At 44.0% G+C, this 21543-nt stretch overlaps 1 protein-coding gene across 3 annotated transcripts in view; it reads right to left on the bottom strand.

Moving 5' to 3' along the window:
• Positions 1 to 20130, bottom strand: part of ADGRB3 (adhesion G protein-coupled receptor B3) — a 1725994-nt gene extending 1705864 nt beyond the window's left edge. For 2 of the 3 annotated variants that reach the window (XM_086926462.1, XM_086926464.1), the window contains exons 1-2: positions 19784 to 20130; positions 14865 to 15633 (exon numbers count right to left, since the gene is read on the bottom strand). In XM_086926462.1, the coding sequence (XP_086782588.1) occupies positions 14865 to 15618 (754 nt within the window). In that variant the 5' untranslated portion in view covers positions 15619 to 15633; positions 19784 to 20130. Of the gene's footprint in view, positions 1 to 14864; positions 15634 to 16878; positions 17380 to 19783 lie in introns of those variants that run through there. The other variant, XM_086926463.1, reaches the window with a different exon arrangement.
• Between the last annotated feature and the right edge of the window lie 1413 nt (positions 20131 to 21543).

The raw sequence follows: 21543 nt of genomic DNA, 5'->3' as shown, positions 1-21543 counted from the left end.
TGGCTCATATTTCAGTGACTTTTGAGACAACAGCTGTCAATCATGGGGACCAACAAAGCACGAGGAAGTGCGATCGTCTGAGTAAACTAATGCAGCATGTAAAGCAGTCCCTGTCCTGCAGGACATCCTCATTCTTATTCTCCTCGTGCTGTTTGCTTCCAAGGGCAATGATTTCCATTCCCACTACATCTAAGAGCACATTGTAGAATGATAAGAACATGACACGGTATCAGGTCCCAGGCTCTGAAACAACTTTTCTGATTCCAGTAATTGCCCTAACATTTTAAAATTGTGCGTAGGAAAACGTGTCTCCCGAGAAGCAAATTTTTTTTTTTTTTTTAACTATCGAAAACATATACATGTTGCGGCTGATACATACATTTTGACACCAGGGCAGAATGCATTGTAACACAACATGTATAATTTGTAATGCCAAAGCAAGACATACATGATGATGAAGCTGATGTTTTGTAACACGATTTCACCTGTATAAATTAACCAAGAGGACTGTCAGGAAAAGTGCAATGATGTGTCAATAGAGAACAGTGAAAGGGAAGTCTCATTGTGAAATGGAAAATATATTTAATGTAGCTGTTTAATTTTATTGTTGTAAATGTGCAAGGCCCGGTATTTCCCAAACCTCAAGTCACTAGAAGAAAAAACTGCAATGAACAATCGGTAGTCTTGTTCAATTATTGTGCAGTTGTGGATGCACTGGGTGGGAGGTATGACTGGTTCTGTGTTGTCACTTACTCAAGGATAGAAAATGTGGGAAGTAAATGTGTTTATACTGAAGACCTTCCTTGTTTTATAAAACCATACAAAGAAAGGTAGGAAACCGAGTGACATGAACAGAAGTCACTGCCTCTTACTGGACTTTGCAGAAGATTACTGTGTTGTGTGACATTAATACACATGTATGAAAGCTGTATTTGTGCGATTGTTAACAGGTAGTTCCTAAAGAGGTATATGACCAGGTGACATAACAGGTCTACGTGAATCCAATTATATATGTTTACTAGTTAGTCCTACATCTGTAACTCTTTACCAAGTTGGCAGTGGACAAACTTCCAGTTGTACAGAAAAGTCAACGACAGTCAGATGCTAGAAGGAGGAAATGGTAGATGTTATACGGTACACAATGATATTGTTAGGCAAGTCTTCAGCCTAGAAATAATGTCAAAAGTCATTCCTGCCCATAGCAAATTATTGGCTACGATAGAAAGGCATGGGCAAGTGAGATCATGAAATGTGGCACTGATATACATTTTTTTTAAAGTACTGTCAGAATGACATATACACTATACATCAGGCATTTAACACATACCTGACAAAAATATGCTCACATGAATGAAAAGCAGTAAAAGAGTAAAGAAAAATGTATGAATTAACTGAGAAAGGGAACATTTGAAAAGGCATATCAAAGCATTCCATGTAGCCTACAATCCATAAATGGTCCAGATATAAGAGTCAATGATGGAACTGTAATGAAATATTAAAGGAATTCAAGAAAAATTTAAATCAATTTAAGGGTGAGCCCGTTAAGATACTCTGGCCAGTAGTCCTGTTCTACAGAGACTCTAGCTTTTCATGAGTTATGTTGTATGCATGCTTTCTGTAGCATAAACAATTGCCAACAAGGCATCCTGGTGCTACGGCTGCCAGTTCAGAAGTGTAGTGTGAGGCAGTGTGAGTTAACATGTGAACAGACATGTTTTTACGTGTCTTCGCGAAAAGCAGGTGATTTCCAGAGAGGCATAGATTAAAAGGAAGGGCATCCCACATCAAGGAGGCTGCATATGAGAATGATTGCCCTACTAATCTTGATTTAACATTTCCGAGGCTGCCATATTTTGAATGATCTGACGATTTGTATATGGATAAAGCATCAGATGGCAATGTAAAAGTTCAAATGTTCAAATGTTGCTGGATAGCAGACAAAGTGATTGACTTTCAGTTTGTCTGCAAGTGGATAAAGAGCTTATCGATAGGGGCTGCTTCAGAATGGGCACAAAATGTGTGAAGGCTTGAAAGAGATTGGAATAGGAAATCATAACTGAAGATCCATTGGCAAAAAGGGCTGCAGGAATACAAAAATTCAACATTGGCATTAAAAGCATATGTGCAATTGGATAAGGACTAAGGGGACTAAAAACAGCTGACGACAATTAGGACACTTATAATAAGTTCCAACGGACATCAGTCTGAGCCAATACTTTTTTCAAAATTAAAAGCTGCAGAGGCCGTCACGGGAGCTAGACAAGTCAAATCAGAAACAACATCTGGGATAATCTTCTGCGCTTATATTTTCTCTATTTGTGTTCTACTCGAATATTAGCCACTAAAGTTCCCTTTTACGCATCTTAATGATTTTCCTCATTATGGATGTTAATGTTGTCTTTGTTGGCTGGAAAAACCATTAAATGTTTTGTAATTTGCCTAGCAAACAGGTGGCGTAGACACCATATCCTCATAAACCTAGTCAAGTCTTGCTTAGTCTTTGACCTGACTATTCATGGAATCTGTTCGTCCCTCATGGCTTTCACATCATGCGAGAACAGAGCAATGTCCGCTGAGAATGGATGTTACAGACAAGGGGCAAAGTGAAGAAACGGAGGCACTCCTTTCTGGGTGGAAAATATTTATCAAAGCATAGAACAATTATTTGAACTATTTCGTAAATGACATTAAAATCATTCTGTGCGCCAATTATGTGGCATTTTCTGAGGATTCAATATCCAATATATAATGGGGTTGTAAAAAGAAGTAAAACCTTTACAACCTAATTAACCCAGTGTAGACAGTAGCTTGTCTGTAACAATGAACTAGTACTCAGTGCTAGACAGCATGATGCATTCAAAGGAGGATGTGTATAAAGTTGTAAAAAATTGTATCAAATAGATGCTGGGGCATATTTTTAAATCTTGTTACCCGTATCCCAGCTTGAAGAAAGTCAACATACAAATGTGATACTTGCATTTGAGCGTAACACAATAACAATTTGTAAGATCATAATAACAAGAACATTGACCAACCAACCCGACCAAATATAGTGAGATGTTAATTGTGGGCATAAACAATGAATTTGCTTAAAATTAAATCAGAATAGGAACAAAGAGCAATCAACAACCTGAGAAAAGCTTTATTTGTTGACAGCACACTAGAGAGAGCATGTGAATTTTTTTAAGATAGGAGAGGTCAAAGTTCCAACTGCTGAACTAGTTTGAGAATGATTGGAAAGTGTTTTTAGTAGTCTGTTTTCTTGTTTACATGCTTTAGCTGTTTTAGTAAGCTAAGCTTGCATAAAGGGATCAATTTTCCTAACCATAAAATATTTTTGAAGATGTATATTACCTTCCTCATTGTGTGGTGCTGACACCTGCTTACGGTATTAACGCATTACAATTGATTATTGTCTCTGTTGTCTCTCTATGATCTTGCACATGTAACGCTGAGGTTTCACACAAATCAGTGTGAAGGGGTCATTAGTTAAAAATGGGACCTTAATGGTTAGACACTTTTGTCAGCTCTTCCACTTGAACAGTGACGTTTATGTATCACATGTGAATTTAAAAGACTATCCAGCTTACGTTGGTGTTAAAACAGGAGACAAAAAAATCAGAAGCACAATTGCAACAGTAAATTTGGACACCTGTATAAAAAAATTCAAGACACACTAAGTGTATAGATTTAATTGGGAAATTAGATCACAAAATATATTCATATTGTATTTGTACGAGGTGCTGAAAGTAATTTCTAAGTAGCAATACTAAGGGACACTAACATTGGATTGCAAGAACTTTGGAAAGGAAGACCTCATTTCATCTTGTATCCCAAACCAATCTCAAGCTGTACATACTTAATAACTAAATATTAACTGAATTATTACATACTAAATGTTATTACGTGCTCGAGCAAGCAATTTAAATCTAGGACTTACAGTTGGGGACAATCACATGACAAAAAAGGATCTTTTGATGATTGGGAAATGGTGATTACTTAGATGTGGATTAATAGATTTTTGTTTTCTTATTAGCACTTATGGAAATGTAGCTTGTATGATGCATATCTGCTGAACAACTCTAAGTTGGCAGCCATTTATACAAAAAGTTCAAATGGTGCAGAATGTATGTGTAACTTTCAGATCTTGAATGCCATCAAAGCTAGCGTTAATGTCATAAAAAGAACTAAAACAGCATTAGCACTATTGATATAAACTGAGCCTTTGGTCCATGTCTTCATGTTCTGGTCCTGAGCAGGACTCATAATTATGCGATGTTGCTTGCAAAACTCTCTTAACAAACTAAACGAATGATAGGCCTGGGGCTCATCTTTCACATGTGGAAATGAAACATGTTGAGATATTTTAGTGTTAATATATTGTATTTATCACATGGGGTGTGTTATAAAACATCAGCAAATGCACAAACAACTAGAGGAAATGCAATTTGAAGAGATGAATGGCACACAGATGTAGAGTATGATAGGTTTAATTAGCAAGCTGCAAAATACCATTTTAGTCTGTGATAAGAAAAGTCCTTTAAACAAGTTGTCCCTGTTCTCCATCTTGTCATGTATAATGAATTTAGCTAAATTATAATCAAAGGAGTTCCTGAATACTATTGGTTGACATATAAAAACTTGGTTCAACTATCTAGTTTTCCTAACTTTAGTTACATCCAACAGGAATGTCAATTTGCCCCTTGCCTCTTGTATTCCGAGCGACTAGAATTATATTTTAAATTAATACATTATTGGCAAAGATAGTTTATTTTTAATTAAGAAGAATGGTTTTAAGTGATGAAGATGGGCAGTATTGATCGAATACTTTTGTCACCAGTTACTAAGTTGACTGAAACATATAAGACTGATGTTAGTGTGCCAATCTTATATTAGGTAGAACTTCTAAAACTGTATTGATCCTGGCCTAGTGTGAGAAAAACAGTGCTCAAACTACCATGCTGTTGTTTACGGAAGAGTCATAACTGGTTTTCCTAAACCAGTTCCGTTGAACTTATGCAGCCTGTGAAATCTATGTTGAGAGTCAATGATTATCATCAAAGATCTTGCTGAAGTAAACCAGATATGAAAGATCCCAAAAGGTCCTATTTGCTTTGGGCATCTTTGTATATTGTGGTGAGGGTATGAATTAGAGAAGGAGGCACTCCGCTTTTGTTGAATTAGCTTAACAAGTAGGAACGTATCCAATTTCCATGGTGTGTCGCGAGCCTCTTCTGACTTAAAATATTATTGGAAAAATGAACTCCACGGGCTAACTGTGTATCCCATGTGTATTGGTAAATAGATATACCATCTCCATAAAATGAATATTCCTAATGGTTCCAAGTGCAGGGTGTTCATGGGGGGTGTAAGAATACAGCCCGTGGGCACTCCAAAATTTTGAAGACAAGCAAGATTGGAGAATTACAGTCCGAATCTGATTTGGAAAGAGCATGATTGGCTGATGATATGAGATTAAATATATTTTTGCAATTGGTTTGCTTTTATTTTTTTGTGCTTAAGCAGTTGAAAAGAAACTTGGACCCTAGTCTTTGCTTATGAGAGTCTTTTGGGCATACTTTTTTAGCATATGAATTGTTTGAGCCATTTTTACAGGAGATGAAAATGTACTTTATATTTTTGGATGCATTACAACTTTCAGAATAAAGTGAGCAATGCAATAGCACTTGATTTAAACACTTGCTGCTATACAGTAGATTACAAAATATGAGAAGCACAAACATTTCAAAGTAGTGGATAGCTTACTGGGGTCAATTTATTTAAATACCCGCTCCATCTGCATTGGTTTGGGCGTGGCAGCTGTGGTTTGATTTACAGTTCAGACTTGCAAATTAGCCTTTTGTTTCAAATTTTTCTGCAAGTTTATTATTTACATATTAGCACTTGAGAGTTTGACATGGCAGTTTAAATGAGGACAAATACCGTTTCCTCATAGCAAATATATTTTTGTGATAGTCTCAACTTTTATAAATTGGTGCCTAAAATAGTTTGATTTAATTGTAGGGAGTGTTCTTTATTCCAACGACGTTTGTTATGTGAGCATTGCCTATATTTATTTTCGTCTTTCTTGCTTTCATTTAACACTGATGTGAGCTAAGAGGGTTGTTTAGCTTGAAACATAATTCGGGCAGGTGCAGACAGGTAGATTTCATAGACTACAATGACAAAATATATTAGATCTTCTGAATAGGAACTTCTGCTGACATACCTTGTCAAAGGATGTGCTAAATTCCGTCACGCTGCTATTACTCAGGTGATAACAATGAATTTGCTGTTTTTCATTACAAGCTGAACTGTTGCTGTGCTGACTGCCTTAAGAGTCTAAGATAATGATATGGACATATGGTGCTGGCCAATGAAGTTGATTTGGGTGCTTGGTTAAAAACCAGCCCATTATGGTTGCACTAACCAAATACAGAGTGAACCTCTTTAATCTATTCGTCAATTGCAGGCATCTCAAGGCATGAAATTCTCTTAAGTAGTTCAATTATATCTCAATAATGCCACCTTTGTTCTCATATGAACTTGTTCAAATCTGAAAGTTCATTAAAAAATGTGTAATTCTTTGAAGCCCTTGAATCTGCATGGTAAATTAAAATATGTAGGGTTTAGTTTAAGAGCATTTGGCATTGGCTCTAATGTTGGTGATGGGGTGAAATTATTTTGTTTTATAGAATATTGTCGAGAATGTTGAAGGCTTGATTAAATGGAAAATTGTAATTGCTTTCCAGAAGTATCAGAGGTCCATCTGTGAGAATATTAATTGTGGACTGTGAATCGTTAAAGTTCATATGATTGAGGAGTTTGAGGAGGGAGGATGGGGTGTGGAACGATGTGTATGTCATGGGGTTGGACGAGACCAAAAGCCACTGGATACTAGAAGAACGCTGAACCTGTATTTGGCTCTGACGTGAAGCTAGTAGAGTTATTTTGGAAGACAAGTTGCTAGATGTCTAGACCACAGCTAGCAATAAATCTCTACAGGGGAGAAGTAAGGGATGTTCAACCTTAAGCATATCCTCCGAAATCTATACAACACAAAATATATAATCATGTATATTTTATATTAAGCGCCATTCCTCATGTACAGCTATTCATTTTTCATTGTGAACTTCTAGTGTGGTAGCATTAAGCCTCTAAGCTCTCATATATAATTAAGTTACAGACATACTGTTAGTGATTATTCCTGTTTGTTGTAATCATGAATACATAATTAAAGGCTAAACAATTTTAGCTCTCCTAGATCTAAAGTTATTCATGTGCATGTGTACCTAGTAGCATGTTTTTCTATGATAGATGAACCACTAGTAGTTGTTTTTATATTTATAATTTTGCCCATTACACTTTATCATTCAGGCCCCTACTTGAGGCTTTAGTAGAATCTAAAATACCCTCATGTCTCTCTTTTGTGGTATAAAGGCTACAACTAGAATAGAATAAAAATGTGAGATTTTAAAACATGGATGTATTTTTTATATAAAATCCTGGCCAATCCTCTGCAGATAAATGGGATTGTGTTACATTTCTTTCATAAATTCTAACATGCCAGCCATAATATCTCCATTGGGGGCTTGGCCTGCATCTTCCTGGCACTTTCTATGTGGTATATCATTTCATTTCACACCAGCATCTATATTCTTACGTTTCTGTGGGAAACGTAATTATACTGCCAACCAGCTGCCTTCAAAACATCCTAAGTAGGAGACATGCCTCCCACAGCTAACTTGCCTTTCCAGATATAGGCAGTGCTTCCATTTCAATCATGGTCAAACCAATATCAAGTTCTTCAAACTTAAGATAGCTATGACTTATCCTGTCTAACCTTGTACTCAGAAATGGCAGCCTCTGTCCCCCATCTGGACTGAATGTGTGTGCAACCACATTATTCCAATGCAATGGACATAATTTCTAAAGTTATAATAATTATTCAATTTCAAAATAAAGACAAAACATAAAAGCGTCCTTCTCTGTATAGATGTTAATATATGTAAAAACACAACTCATTGCAAGTCTTCCGCAGAAAGATCGCAATCAACAAAGGATTTATTATATGCCTGATCAGACATGATCTGAATAATCTACATAGTGCTAAACTCATCGAAATGTCTCAGCCAGTTTTGCAACGGAAATAAAATGGATGACATCTTCAAAATAACTTGGGCAACCCGACAGGGAAAGGGGGAGTTCAAAGAACAGCCAGGAGGAAACGCAAATAAGAAAAAGGACACTGTTTATGCCGCACTTATACAGAACTATTGACAGCTCTCGGACAGTTTAAGGAGGTGGACTACATTGGTATCCGACTCCACACAAAACGGTCTAAAACAGAACATCCAGTCAGAATTTCAAAAGAAAGCACTGGAAAATTCGATATAAACGGTTGGTAGAAAACACAGCAGGGAGTGAGAAAATATGCTTTCTTCCAAAAGTGGGTCAGATCATACATAGAAAATGCAATGTTACTGTGAAATAAATCTCCTTACGTGTGGGATTTATATTTTTATTTTTCGATGTCTCAGCCCATGCTTTGCTTAAAATCGACAAGAGATATGTAATAAAAAAAGACATCTGTTGCAGAGACAAACAATACAAAAGCTGGAATTAATGCGCTGTGTGTGTTATTTTCTGTGTTTCCCGTCTGAATGCACGTACAAATTATCACAGCTTCCTGCTGTTGGCTTCTCGGGTTAAAGAAACCTCCTCCCTAGAGGAGGCTGCGGCCTGTTTGGAATGACATAACTTTGTGGAGAAGTGGTGGAATAGCACACCTATGTTTGTGTGAGTTTCTATATGTTTAGTCAATGTTATGTAAGTTTAGTGTGCTCGATGGTGAGAAGGAGCGTGCCCCGCCCCCTCGATTAATAGAGATGCTTAGTATGAGCTCAGGGAAAGCCCCGGGCTACCAACGGCACAACTATAAAGGGCTCAATGGCCTCACCAAGATAGTCTGACTGTTGAGTAATCCATCTCCAAATTTAAACCAGTGGTTTATTTGCATTAGTGTATACATCACATGAATAGCAAAGCTACTATTACTCAATATATATACATCTTCATACACTTTGTATTAGTACATATGTTGAAAGTTTCAAATCACTTATTATTTTTGTGAGTTCAAAGTAAAAACATTCAAATCAACTAATTTTTGTTCATGTCACAAGAATTCTATTTCTGAAATAGTTTCCCAATGCATTTCGGGTTCATGCAGAACCCTTCATCAGGGGAATATCAGGGACCATACAAAACAGTGAATAATCAAATGACTGTATTAACACAACCAATGTCAAGATCATTCTGTTCAAAGGTACGGCGTTCCAGGACCTACGAGGCAACAATGATATACATATTGTTTAGAAACTTATCTGATAGAGCTGAAGGTTTACAAGCAAGCGTAAAGTGAAACTTAGCTGGGGAGTTGCGCTGTGCTAGTGCTCACCGAAGATCATAAAGGTTATGCTGGGAAAAATTGTGAGGGTGAATCACATGCATGAGTGTTACATGCTTAATTCAAGGTGCAAAACCTAGGTAAACAAGTGCATATAGGTCCAAAAGGGCCCTAAAGTACCAGGGTGTCAAAAAACTCCCAAAAAAAGGTGGATGGTCTCACCTGTCCGAGTACCCCCAGAGGGAGCACGGTAGATGAGACAACGTATCGGATGAGTAAAAACTTCTCTGGAAAAATGAAAATCGAAGGGTCAGTTAAGTAAAAAACGGGGACATGAATTGTCACGAGTGTGCTGGTTCTGTAATAGCCTTATTACCTGAGTTTGAGCGATGCCACCGTCCTTCACGAAGGAGGGTACTTCATCCAAAGCATGTATTTAACAGGTATGAAGGTAGAAACCTCTAACCAGCCGTGTAACAAGCCTGTGAAATTGCAAACAGGCACAGTTCTAAAAGATATCTACTTGAAAAGTCATGTTCTCCAACTACATAAGGAAAAGGAATCGAAACTTACCCCAGATTACAGGGTAGTGACGTGCTTCAAGAGAGGAAGCTGGTTCCTGGAAACAAAAGGTTTCCGTTAGTACTAGCTCGAATAAAAAGGATTAAAGGGCAAGAACGACCGGGAAAGTAAGAAACTCACCGGTCTCACTCTGGCTGCACCGAGGATCAAATGGTAACGCGACTCCGCCCACCTAGTCACATGGTGCGGAAGTCGGAAATAAATACAGGAGATAAACTGTAAGGGAAAACAGACTATTGTGCTCCAATATCGTAAGAGCAGTAGTGTGTTCCAAAAAATAGTGTGTGTGGGGAAATTTAACTAAAAGCTACTACGGCGCCAAAATAGAATAAGAAAAATGTAGTGCATGTACCAACTATCCCTAAGCGACGGAAGTCCAATATAAACCCACGTGAATAACGTGGAGTGGCTAGTCCATGTGAGGAGAGGGTAATAGAGCTGAAGGAAGGACTCGGGCACCTCCGGGTGACACTAACAAACAAGAGGATATTGGTGTAATACATAAGCAGTACGGGTATGTGGAATTACAGGAGTTTAGTGAACAGAGAAAAATAGGTAGTAACAATAACAATATACCAAAAAATTGCAAAAAAAGGGGGCACAATAAAAAGGCCTGATGGCAAAACTAGACGGACAGCTGACATCCGATATGCTCTGTGATTACCTTGAAACCCCAGTCGGGGTCACATTGTTACTGAGTTCAGCTGCAGAGTGAGCAGAAATGAATATGGTATTGGAAAATATATTAAAAATAAGACAGTGAGAAGAAGAACAGCGTACTCCCGTACAATCTATCTATATTGATACAAAAGGAGATTCATTTATAAGAAACATAGCAATTCATAGTGGTCATTAAGACCTCCTGGACTGACTGTCCCAAGAAATTTTATCCAGTGTGTTTCCCTTCTCGCTAGAACAGTGTTAAACTCAATACCGGCTACCCTTTGAACCTTTTCTAAGATAGTAAACCGCAGTTGTGGTATGGTATGTTTCGCTGTTACCCAGTGTCTAGCTAGGGGGGAATGTGTGTTCTGATTCCTAATTCGGCTTTTGTGCTCCACCATGCGTGTTTTTACTGCTCTGATTGTCCTGCCTACATAAACAAGTCCACAGGGGCATTTTATGGCGTATATCACGCCTTCGGTGGTACAGTCAGCTTTGTATTTTAGGGGTATTGCTACTCCAGTGTGTGGGTGCATAAATACATTGCCCATGATAACGTTGCCGCATTGGCCACAATTGTAGCACTTCATCATTCCCTTTTCTTTGATTCTAGGGAGCAGCTTTTTAGGTTTAAGAATCTCCCGTAAATTTTTTGTTCTGGTGTGAGCAAATAGTGGTAAGCCGTGGAATACTTCCGCAAAATCCGGTTCATTAGTAATTAATTCCCATCGGTTCCTGATGATATTCTTGATTCTAGCTGCTTGAGCTGAATTCTTTATTACGAATACTTCTCGTTTCATGGGAATTTTGATCTTAGGGGTTAAAAGTTCTTCTCGAGTTTTCTGTGCAACAACAGTGTTGGCGTGGTTCAGTATCACCTCAGGATATCCTCGTTCCTTGTATTCTGCGGTCTGTCTGACAATCATTTCCTTGCATAGATTGATATCGGAAGTAATTCTCTTGGTACGCATCAATTGTGAAATAGGAAGGTGTTTCTTCAAACTATGAGGGTGTGCACTAGAGAACCACAAGGCATTATTCACATCGGTAGGTTTCCTGTACATTGCTGTTTGCAGTCCTGCTGGGGTTCTCTTGATCTCAATATCCAGAAAGTGTACTGCTTCCTTATCAATAGCATGAGTGAATTTTATTCGGGGGTTACATTCATTGAGTATACGTATGCTCTCTTCCAATTCGTCCCTGGTTCCAGTCCAGAGTACCAAAATATCATCTATGTAACGAAGAAATAGTGCAGCGTTGATTTGCCAAATCGGATTCGTTACAATGAATTGTTCTTCGAAATGTGACATAAAGATGTTAGCATACGAAGGCGCTCCCTGGAATGACATAACGGCAGGCACCTCCTGTGAGGATGGCTGGAACACGCTCTCCTTTCGGCTGGTGGGGGGGAGGGGGGTGGGAGCAGGCCATGCTGTCATAATAACGCCCTTTCAAAGACACACTAATTGTTGGTTATACCTGGGACGTGTTTCTTTATGTTTGCTTTCAAGCTCTCGGAATGGATTGCTAAAGCTGTTGTTGGTTACCAGGATGTGTTATGTCACACTACATTGTGCTTTAGTGTGCTAGTCACCATAGTAAGTTACACTGCGATTTGCTCTACAGTGCTGCGATGCAATGTATGGCATTTCGTATCTTTCTATACTGGCTTACGCCATGCCACGTCACGTTACGTTACGCTCATGTGCGTGGTTCATGGGTTCCACTGGGCCTCTTACACCCTGGGCATCTGAAGCAGAAGACATACCACTTACACTGCCACGTCAGCGTCATTCCTTCGTCGTCTGGCATCCTTACACAATGAGGGGCGGCCCATCCCTTCCTAAGTGTCCATACTCATCCGAGGCGGTATTTTTAAGTCTAGACAGGCTTCACAACAGCAGCCCTCCCGCCCCTGTGATTGATTTTACAAACAGGGCAGACTATTAGCGTGCCCATAAATCCCGCATCCATCTTGAACTTCATAGCAGCAAATTGTAAATCGTGCACCTGGCGCGCCGAGTGCACTGCTTGGCCGTCCCTACAGTGTGCATTGCAGCGGCACGAGCCCCTGTGCCGAGAGCAGTGGGCGTTCCCACCCACCGTCAGCAGATGTTAAAAACTATATATTAAAAGTAACCCTGGACCTATAATTGTTTTATTAGTAGGATTAGAACTTCGTGTGCTCCAGGCTCTCGTTCCATAGGACACTAATTAGTTTTAAATTGTGTTAAATAGCAGCCTCGCAGATGCCGCGGCCTCCAGGGGATATTTTAAAAGAGACAGGGGCTTATTCACGCAGGTTCTGTTGCTCTCTGCTGCTGCTCAGGTAGGCTCTCTGCACTGGTGTTCTGCAAGGGGGGTGTCCTCTCCCCACACTGATTGACAGCACAATACACTGTGAGGGCGGCAGGATGCTTGCATGGCGAGAGAAGTTATCACTAGGCAACCACGAGATTCCTCTAAACCCCCGCCTAATCTGCGGCGGTATTAAGAGCAGCAATCCTCGGATGCAGCCTGCGTGATTTGTGATGGTATTAAGGGCGCTGATGAAAGTGCGGGAACGACCACTGTATTCTGGCCTGACCAGCCTCTGGCGCCGGTAGATACCAGGGGCAGCTCGAGGCCGCTTTGGGCACCATAAACATCTCCCGTTCTGACTGCTGGCAGTAAGGCCCCACTCCTGTGCTCAGATGGTTAACCCACGCTGAACCCTCGCAGGGGGCACGCGGTGGAATGTTTTCAGAACTGTTAATCTGGAAATGCCGAACAAGAGGTGAGGCCTGTCAGTAGGATCTCAACACAGTGGAAGGTGTCTGAAGTGGCAAACGTGCCCCGCTATGGGGCGCCTCACACGCTGTTTGGGTAGAAAAAAACACACAAAGTGATGTAAAATGTGAAAGTGTGTTCATGCATTCTTATTTAGGCCACCGGCGTACAGCAAGGTTAAATAATGTAAATATAAATTATAAAATATTGCGCTGGAGCAGGGAATGGGTGACCGGATCACCTCTGAGTGAAAACTACCTTTACTGATCTAAGACCAAGCAAACCGGCCTATTCGTGGGAGGGGTGGCGCGTTTCATTCAAAACCCGTGGTGGGAGGCCCGAAGCGACAAAAGCAGCCACTTGGATTGTGGGGAACAGCTAGGCCCATCGCACTGCCAGTGTGTGTGGGCGCGCGCTCTCTGTCTCGAACATCCATCACTGTGGTTGTGACTTGTTAACAAGAGCATCTGGGGGTGTTGGGAGCAGGGAAGCTGGCAGCGCTTCAACATCTAAATGAGATACATTGGGTTAGTTATAGCACCACAGAGGCCGTGTGTAGCAGGCTCCAAAATGTATGAAAAATTAAGGAATCCGTGGAAGAAAAATAGAGATATGTGTGCATGGGATGTGCGCAATGTGTGTGCCGGCAGTGGGGGAAGGTGTGGTGTAAACCTTTCAAATATGTTGGTGCTTTACCGGGCCATCTGAGCAGCAGGCTGTGCAGGGCCCTATCAGCCCAAGCATGTGCCAAACTGGCACACTAACAGGTGGGCGCGCATTAAGCACACACTTGCCACCAAAGAGAAGGTTTAGCTCGGGCCTACTAAGGCCTACACCGGGTGGCACTGCCATCCTTGTTCCCCAAGAGGGTCCGACTTCTGTGAGAGGGTCTGGCTCAGTTACTGACTCAGTCACTTGGCTATCGGTTGGGAAATGTTAGTGTGGAAAGGCAAGTCCTCTTTCTATGGGTGTGGTGAGCAGGTGTGGCATAGAAGAGACAACACATCTATAAACACACAAATCAGATAGATGTCATGGACAGAGTTAGACGTCTGTGGTGGTCGGTGCGTATCTGCCCCTGAGTGAAGAGAAAGCCATGGTAGGTTACAATACTAGCCCACACGTCATTGGTAAATGGTGTGAAAACGGTGAAGCAATGAGCGAAAGCATATGAGTTACAAAACATACATAGCGCACTGAAGAGATGATGTATGCTTTTAAACGCTGGATTGTGAAATTTAAGCATTCAATGTTGAATGAACTGATAGATTGTCACCAGAGATCCACATTTATTGCCACCCTGTCTAGCTACAAAAACCACTCCCTGCTGTCCCCTGCACCCTGGCTCGAACTCTAAGAACACGAGGCATGGGGACCTCCTACATGACGGACAGCGGACAGACAGACAGGAGCTGCAGGACAATCAGAGGAGAGGGACACTTACCTTCTTTGGGCGGGCGCTTGGCCTCTCGGGACAGGTTGCACACCTGAGTGGTCTGCAGCTCCTGCGTCAGGCACCCCTCGGTCTGCTCGTTCAAAGGCAGCACCACGTTGTTGAGCGAGACCAGCGCCTGGTCGTCGGGCCCCCACTCGCCCAGGTGCTGGGGGCAGGTGCACTTGGTGTACATCACCCCGCACAGCTCTGTCCTGCCGTTCTCGGACTTCAGACAGTTCTCCAGCCAGGTGCACAGGACGTGGCAGCCGAACTGGCTCGGGCTCGCCTTGTTCAGGACCAGGAACTCCAGGAAAGAGCGCGGCTCGTCCTCCTTGGCCTGCGCGCCCGGGAAGTCCAGGGGGTAGACCCGGCGCAGCTGGATGAAGTTTCTATCGTACTGCAGGAATATAAAAGAGTGCGTGGACTCGCACAGCTGCATGATGGAGTTGTTAGTTCGCAAAAGGTCCTGTATTTTCTCGTGAGAGAAGTGGTCGAAAGAATAAGCCAACAACGAGAAGCTGGAGCAGCTGAAGTCCTTTTTGGAGAATTTCAGGTAGATGCTATATTTGGTTGGGTCTGGGTTTTCCAACGTCCACGTGCAGTTGGTGAAGTTTTTGGGAAACATCTCGCTTAGCGAATAGGATCCGTAAATGACCCCCTTGACTAAGGTGGAACACCAGAAGTCTTGAGCAGCGTTCAATCCAAACATAACCAGGAGATAGGTGGAAAATATATAAATCAGCAAATTACGCACAGCCTTCATCCTATGTCATTTGGCCTGCGAGGAAGGAAACAAAGTTAAAACAAAAGGCAGATTTTGTAAGCATGGAGCAAACAAGGCATCACGATAATCAAGTGGGTCTATTTTCAAGGGTTCGTTCTTGCTTAGAACCTGATTTAAAAAGAAGGGCACGTATATATTGTTTTTTAATTTATTACGTTGGGGGACACTTTAAGGCCGTGCGAACAGCGCCATCATGCGGCCGTCGCAACAGTACAAATCCCTAAATCAAAAATCATATTTAATACAATATGGCTATATTAAAACAAACGCATAGTGGTCATACATTCAGACAGGAGAAACTGGGTGGATTCTGTGGCGTAATGTGGAAGAATAAACGTAGCAATGCCTCCGCAACAACACTCTCGAGACAAAAAGTCTACCATTTCCTTTCTAAACAATTAGGTGGTCGATAAAAAACATGCAAATTATGATACCTTCCCAAACTACACAAAGCACGAGAAATAGAACAGGTAGCAGTTAATTCGGTGAGTGCGTGACTGTTTGTTTGATACATGTGCGTCTTTACATGTATGGTATTTGTGTATGTGTTATTGCTGCGTGCGTTTGTGCGTGCCTGTCTATTCCAAAGAGGCGCGATTAATGATTGATAATAACAAGTGAATCCAGAGTCAGACAAGTGCACTGTTTTGCAGGAAGCAGATGGGACATCGCGGCGCTACTCTGCACGTCAACTTGACCCCCACCCCCCCCCCCCTCCCCTGACAGGTTTCCGTAACAGGGCAGCATCCCTGGGTGTGCAGGGGATCAATAAGTGCCAATATAATCGGTTTCCTGACACTGGCAGGGCGATGCAAATGAAACGCACGAGCACCGTCCTGTTTGCTCGAAACCTCCATTAGCAAGTCAGCAGCGGGGAGAACCGTTGCATTCTGGCACAACCTCTGGGGGCTGGAAAAAAGCGTGCCTCGGTATATTAGTGTCTGTACACAAGGGCAATGCTAATGCGAGCAATGCGTAAACAGCCCTAATTGTGCCGGAGCCAGGTAGATAATTACTGCTGGATGTCAGGAGACAGGCTTTGGCGAGGATTTTAGGGAACTTGACATGATGGTGGCGGGGGTGGAGGGGGGCGCAGAACATCCGCTTTTACAGGCACACAACCAGTCCACGTTTTTTTGCAGCTCATAGTCCCTATCACATAGAACAGGTGCCCCCCTGGGTGCAACTAAATGCAGTACGTTGGCCCTTTGCTTACAAAGCGAACCCTTATGAAATTACCTCAGTATGCTGTGATCCTAAAAAAGCAAATAATAAAGGAACTATCGGGAACGATTCCAGGTCAGAGCCGGTCTCCTACACGGTGTCGAACATGCTGGCCTCCTGTGTTTTGGTGACGGGCGGGGGTGTTGGGTGGGCGCAAAGTTGAGGGGGAGACTTCAGTTTCCGGGTCTCCCCGACCGCCTGGCCGCTCAGCAACACCCACTCCTCACTGAGCGTTGCGGCGTGTCCTTTCCCATGTTCCCGCCGCACTCCGCGTTCACCACATCCAACTCTTTCCTTCAGTCCACACCACAAAGCAGCCGATTGAAAGGGGGGCGCCGCTTCTCAACAGAAAATGCGTGCAATTCGCCACGGAACCTTGGAAGCGACCGAAAAAAAAACAGGAACACACAGCAGTGGTCTCCGTCTATTTGAAATGAAATATGCACGTATCACATCTGCCAGCCGCAGGCGCAGGGGGGCCAAGCGAGCATCCAGTATTCACACACTGCCTGCTTCGTCCACAGACAGCAATGTTCCCACGTTCGCAAATCCCCGTCAACAAAGTGAAAGGCGACAGGAGAAGGCAAGGCAGTGATGTGGGGACCTCCGCGCGCCCCTCACAGTGTGCAGGCGATGCAGCTCTGCGCAGTGTCATCCAGCAGGGTGTAGGCGGCGAGAGCCACCGTGACAGCAAGTGTCTAAATTATGGATCCAATCACGGGGACGGATTCCTTCTATAACGCATGCACGTTTCCAACCAGAGGGGAGACGTGGTCTTAACGAGGCGCTTTCACCCCAAAGTAGGCTCAGGGCGCCTCTGAGTCCTCGGCACACACGCTGGACAGGGGGGAGCTGCAGCCGAAGGAGAGCTCCGGCTCCATCGCCTAGTGAGATACAAAAATCGTGATTGTATTTGAGCTTGGCGCAGGAAGGGCCAGCAAGAGAAACCGGTCGTCTTTTAACTGTCTCCGCGCCAGATGCCCGCCACGCGTCTGCAGGATGAACGGGTCGCCGCAGGCGGGTGCCCCCGGGGCGGTAGATCCCGTGTCCGCGATGACGGAAAGTTTCACCATAGACCTTGGTCCAGGATTTCTTTCAACTTTGGTGGAAAGACCGAGGGGAAGCGCGGAGGCGTCGACTTGGAATCCCCCAGACTGAAATTTCCCTGAAACACTGCAGCTTAGTGAAACATAGAAGGCGCCATCGCTCCACCGAAAAAGGCTGCTCTCCACCTGTGCGAAAGGATCCACTGGCTTCCCTGATCAAGACCTCTTCAGCACCCTCGCAAGAGGCGCGGGCCTGACTGCCAGAATATTCCCCTGCTACATAACGGGTCTCTTATGGGCCTGGCTCTCCACTCCCCCGCCTCGGCGGATGACATCCATTACAGTTTAACTTCTCCCTGGCAGGGGCTTGTCCCATGTAGCGCGGCAGCCCCTGGACAGGAAGCAGTTCAACGCCTTCTCTGCGTCCCTTCCCCTCGCACCCTCTCCAGAGCACGCAGCCGACGAACCACCCTGGCACCTCGGGTTAACCCGCCACCCCCGTCTCATACAGGGACTTTCTCTATTCCCTCTCTAATGAGGGACAGGAGTAGCTCGATCAGTGCACCTCAAACCTCCTGGGGCTACAGTATTCAGCCCTGTCAGCATGCCTCCAAAAACCAGCCGGTTCCTAATCCGTGGCACCTACCACCATGCGCCAACTCCATCCTGCGACACCTTTGGTGAACCCTTGGGAGGAGGAGCCTCATGACGGAGCCAGTCATCAGGAGAGCGAGGGCCTTGTTCTTTTTGGGTGATCCCTCCAAATTGGGTGTTCCACCAGAAGATTTCGCTCAATGACAGATGTGAGCTTTAAATATCACGAAGGTGCCCTACGCACTCTAAAAGCAATACTGGGACGTCTGTCATTCTGCAATTGATGTGTGTGTACCTACACACCACACCCACACCCACACCCACACACACACACACACATATATATATATATATATATATATATATATATATATATATATATATATATATATATATATATATATATATATATATATATATATATATATATATATATATATATCACTGCAGCTGGGCTGAAAGCCACCCGCAGCTCTGCCAACGCACCTCGATCTTGGCCTGCACCTCACGTCATAGGGTCTAGGCCCATAAGCAGTTCTCTCAGTGCCCTCTGTCTGGGCCTACAGAATCCATTTTCACGTCATCACCAGAAACACTGTACCCCCCCGCCCCCCCCCCCCCCCTCAGTGCACCTCGACCCAAACCTGTGGCACCACTCATCCTCAATGCTACTGACAGCACGGAGTTCTACAAAGTGACTACAGCACCTTCTGTCGTGCCCGCACTGACTCATACCACTTCCACTCATGCACTTTAGTTCCAACTGTCCTCACGCGTCAGTACTTCTGGGACACTTGAGTGCCGGCCTGCAGCACCCATGGTACCACAGCACCGGGAGGAACATACAACACAACCCGTCCTGATCTGCGGCTTCTAATGCACATCAACCCTGACTGACAAGTATGCGTACTTTTACGCAGACCCGCCATTGTAGCACAATCCTGCCTGCACCACCGCTGCATTTCACTTGCTCACCCCAGCGCACAGCTCGGCCAAAGCACTACAGTTCTGACCAGTGGTACATCCCTGGCTGCTAAGTGCGACTCTGCCAATGCACCTTTATCGTCTTTTGAACTTATTTTTCCTTTCTTACACCGATGGCCACGCAAGCTCCGCAGATTTGTTATGTTTCTTATCATTACTTACTGTTTTACAGCAGCCTTTTCTACCCCCTCCCAAAATGACACGCATTTTTTTTAACCAAACATGAGGACAAAATGTCAACCAAACGTAACCTCTACCAGCCCAAGCCGCAAAACGCGCAAGATCCGTTCACTTACCTTTCCACTCCAAACCAGGGGCTGTTTCTCTAAGAAAAAATCTCGGGAACGCCTCCCAGCAGCAGGGTTGCCGATACCCCCCTTGTGTGGGAACCAGCCTCTCCCATTTTTCCCAGCACGGCTTCAAAGGAAACCGAGACCCAAATGCAGGACCAAAAATCCACACGAAATGAAAAAAACGCAGACCAAGACGCACAACCGATTCGTGTCACCTAATCCGCCTAGCAATCCTCCCAGAACGCAGCAGCCACGTCTCAGAGGGGGCCGGTTGGACTCTCCGGGGTCCTCGCCACCTTCGGTGCTTTATTTTACTTGTCACAAAGTCCACAGGCAGCCAGGCGATGTTCAGAGGAGCCGGGCGGGCGCGTGCAGGAAGGAGCTGCCTCGGTGCTGATGTGGCCCCCCTCCTCTCCTGCTATCTCTCTCCCCCGGAGGTACTGATGGACGGACAGCGACGGGGAGAGAAAAAAATCTTGGCTGATGATGGAGGAAAGCTGCTTGAATGCTGAGTGAGGAGGGAGTGAGGGAGAGAGAGAGTGGGGGAGAGCAGGAGGGAAAGCGAGGGAGATGGCAGAGCTGCGTCTGGTGTGTGTGTCTCCCTGATTCGGGATGGCTCTGCATGCCCACGTCACAGCCACTGAAAAGCAGTCACGTCCAGGATAAAACGCTCTTTTCTGCGTCTGGGAGGGCTCGCCGTCCTCATTTCCCGCCGCAGCTCCGCAGTGACAGAGGAACTGGGCAGGAGGATCTGAGAGGCACTGACAGCTTAGGTAAAGCTCGACCGCTTCAGCTCGCACTTTCCCTCGCACAGCCCTCTCTCGCCCTCTCTCCTCCTTCGCGGTTTTCTGAACACCTCCTGCCTCGTTCAAACTCTCCTCCGAGAGTCCCTGGGCGGCGTGTCCCACTAGCCCCTCTCTCCAGCTGCTCTTCGTCCTCTTGCTCTCCTGTTCTTTGCCCCTTCTATTCTCTGTCACACCTGTCTTCATCCACTTTTCGTTCTCCTTTTCACAGTTTTCTCCTTACTGCCCAGTCGATCTACTTCTTTATGTCGCTTTATAGTAGGATACTTTTTTCCCCTCTTTCTTTTGCAATCCATCCCATGTCACTCTAGCATTTCCATTCATCCTACTCAGACGCGCACACGTTCACTCACTCAGTTACTCACGGACTCATTCGCTCGCTCACTCATTCACTAAATCACTCACTCGCTCGGCTCCGATTTACTCACTCACTCAATCCCTCACTCCACTCATTTCCCCTCAAGCATAGCATTCCATGCCAGCCTTCTCTCTCTCAACTCGTCACCCTTCTCAGCACTCCATCCTTATACTTTTAATAAACCCTCGTCAGTTCTCTCCCTCTGACCTCCACTTTCTTTCCTGCTTCCTCTTCGCCAACGCCGCCCTCCAGCCTTCAGTTGCGCCACAGTCCTTTACTTGTACATGCTCCTCGTCTCCCACGCCCCTCCCCCATTGGCCATATTTACCACTCGGGCCTTCTTTCTCTCTTCTTTGTCTCTCTCTCTGCCATTTCAGTGTCGTCTGTTGCCTGTCACTCACGCTTTGCACCATCGGCACTCAAACCCTTCCCTCCTTTCCTATCGTAGCTCACTCCTTTACCTCGCTCTGCCTTCCTTTCTTCTTCTGAACTTGCCTTTTCTTACCCAGCTCTTGATGGCTGAGCCCCCTGCATTTTCACTCTTTGCTACTTTTTCAAAGCTCCTCCACTTCCGCTCTTCCTCTAACACCCGTTTCCCATGT

The sequence above is a fragment of the Lissotriton vulgaris genome, chromosome 6, assembly GCF_964263255.1.
Source record: "Lissotriton vulgaris chromosome 6, aLisVul1.2, whole genome shotgun sequence".
Lineage (NCBI taxonomy): Eukaryota > Metazoa > Chordata > Amphibia > Caudata > Salamandridae > Lissotriton > Lissotriton vulgaris.
Note: the sequence above shows the minus strand (reverse complement) of the source record. Positions and strands in the feature narration are given on the sequence as shown.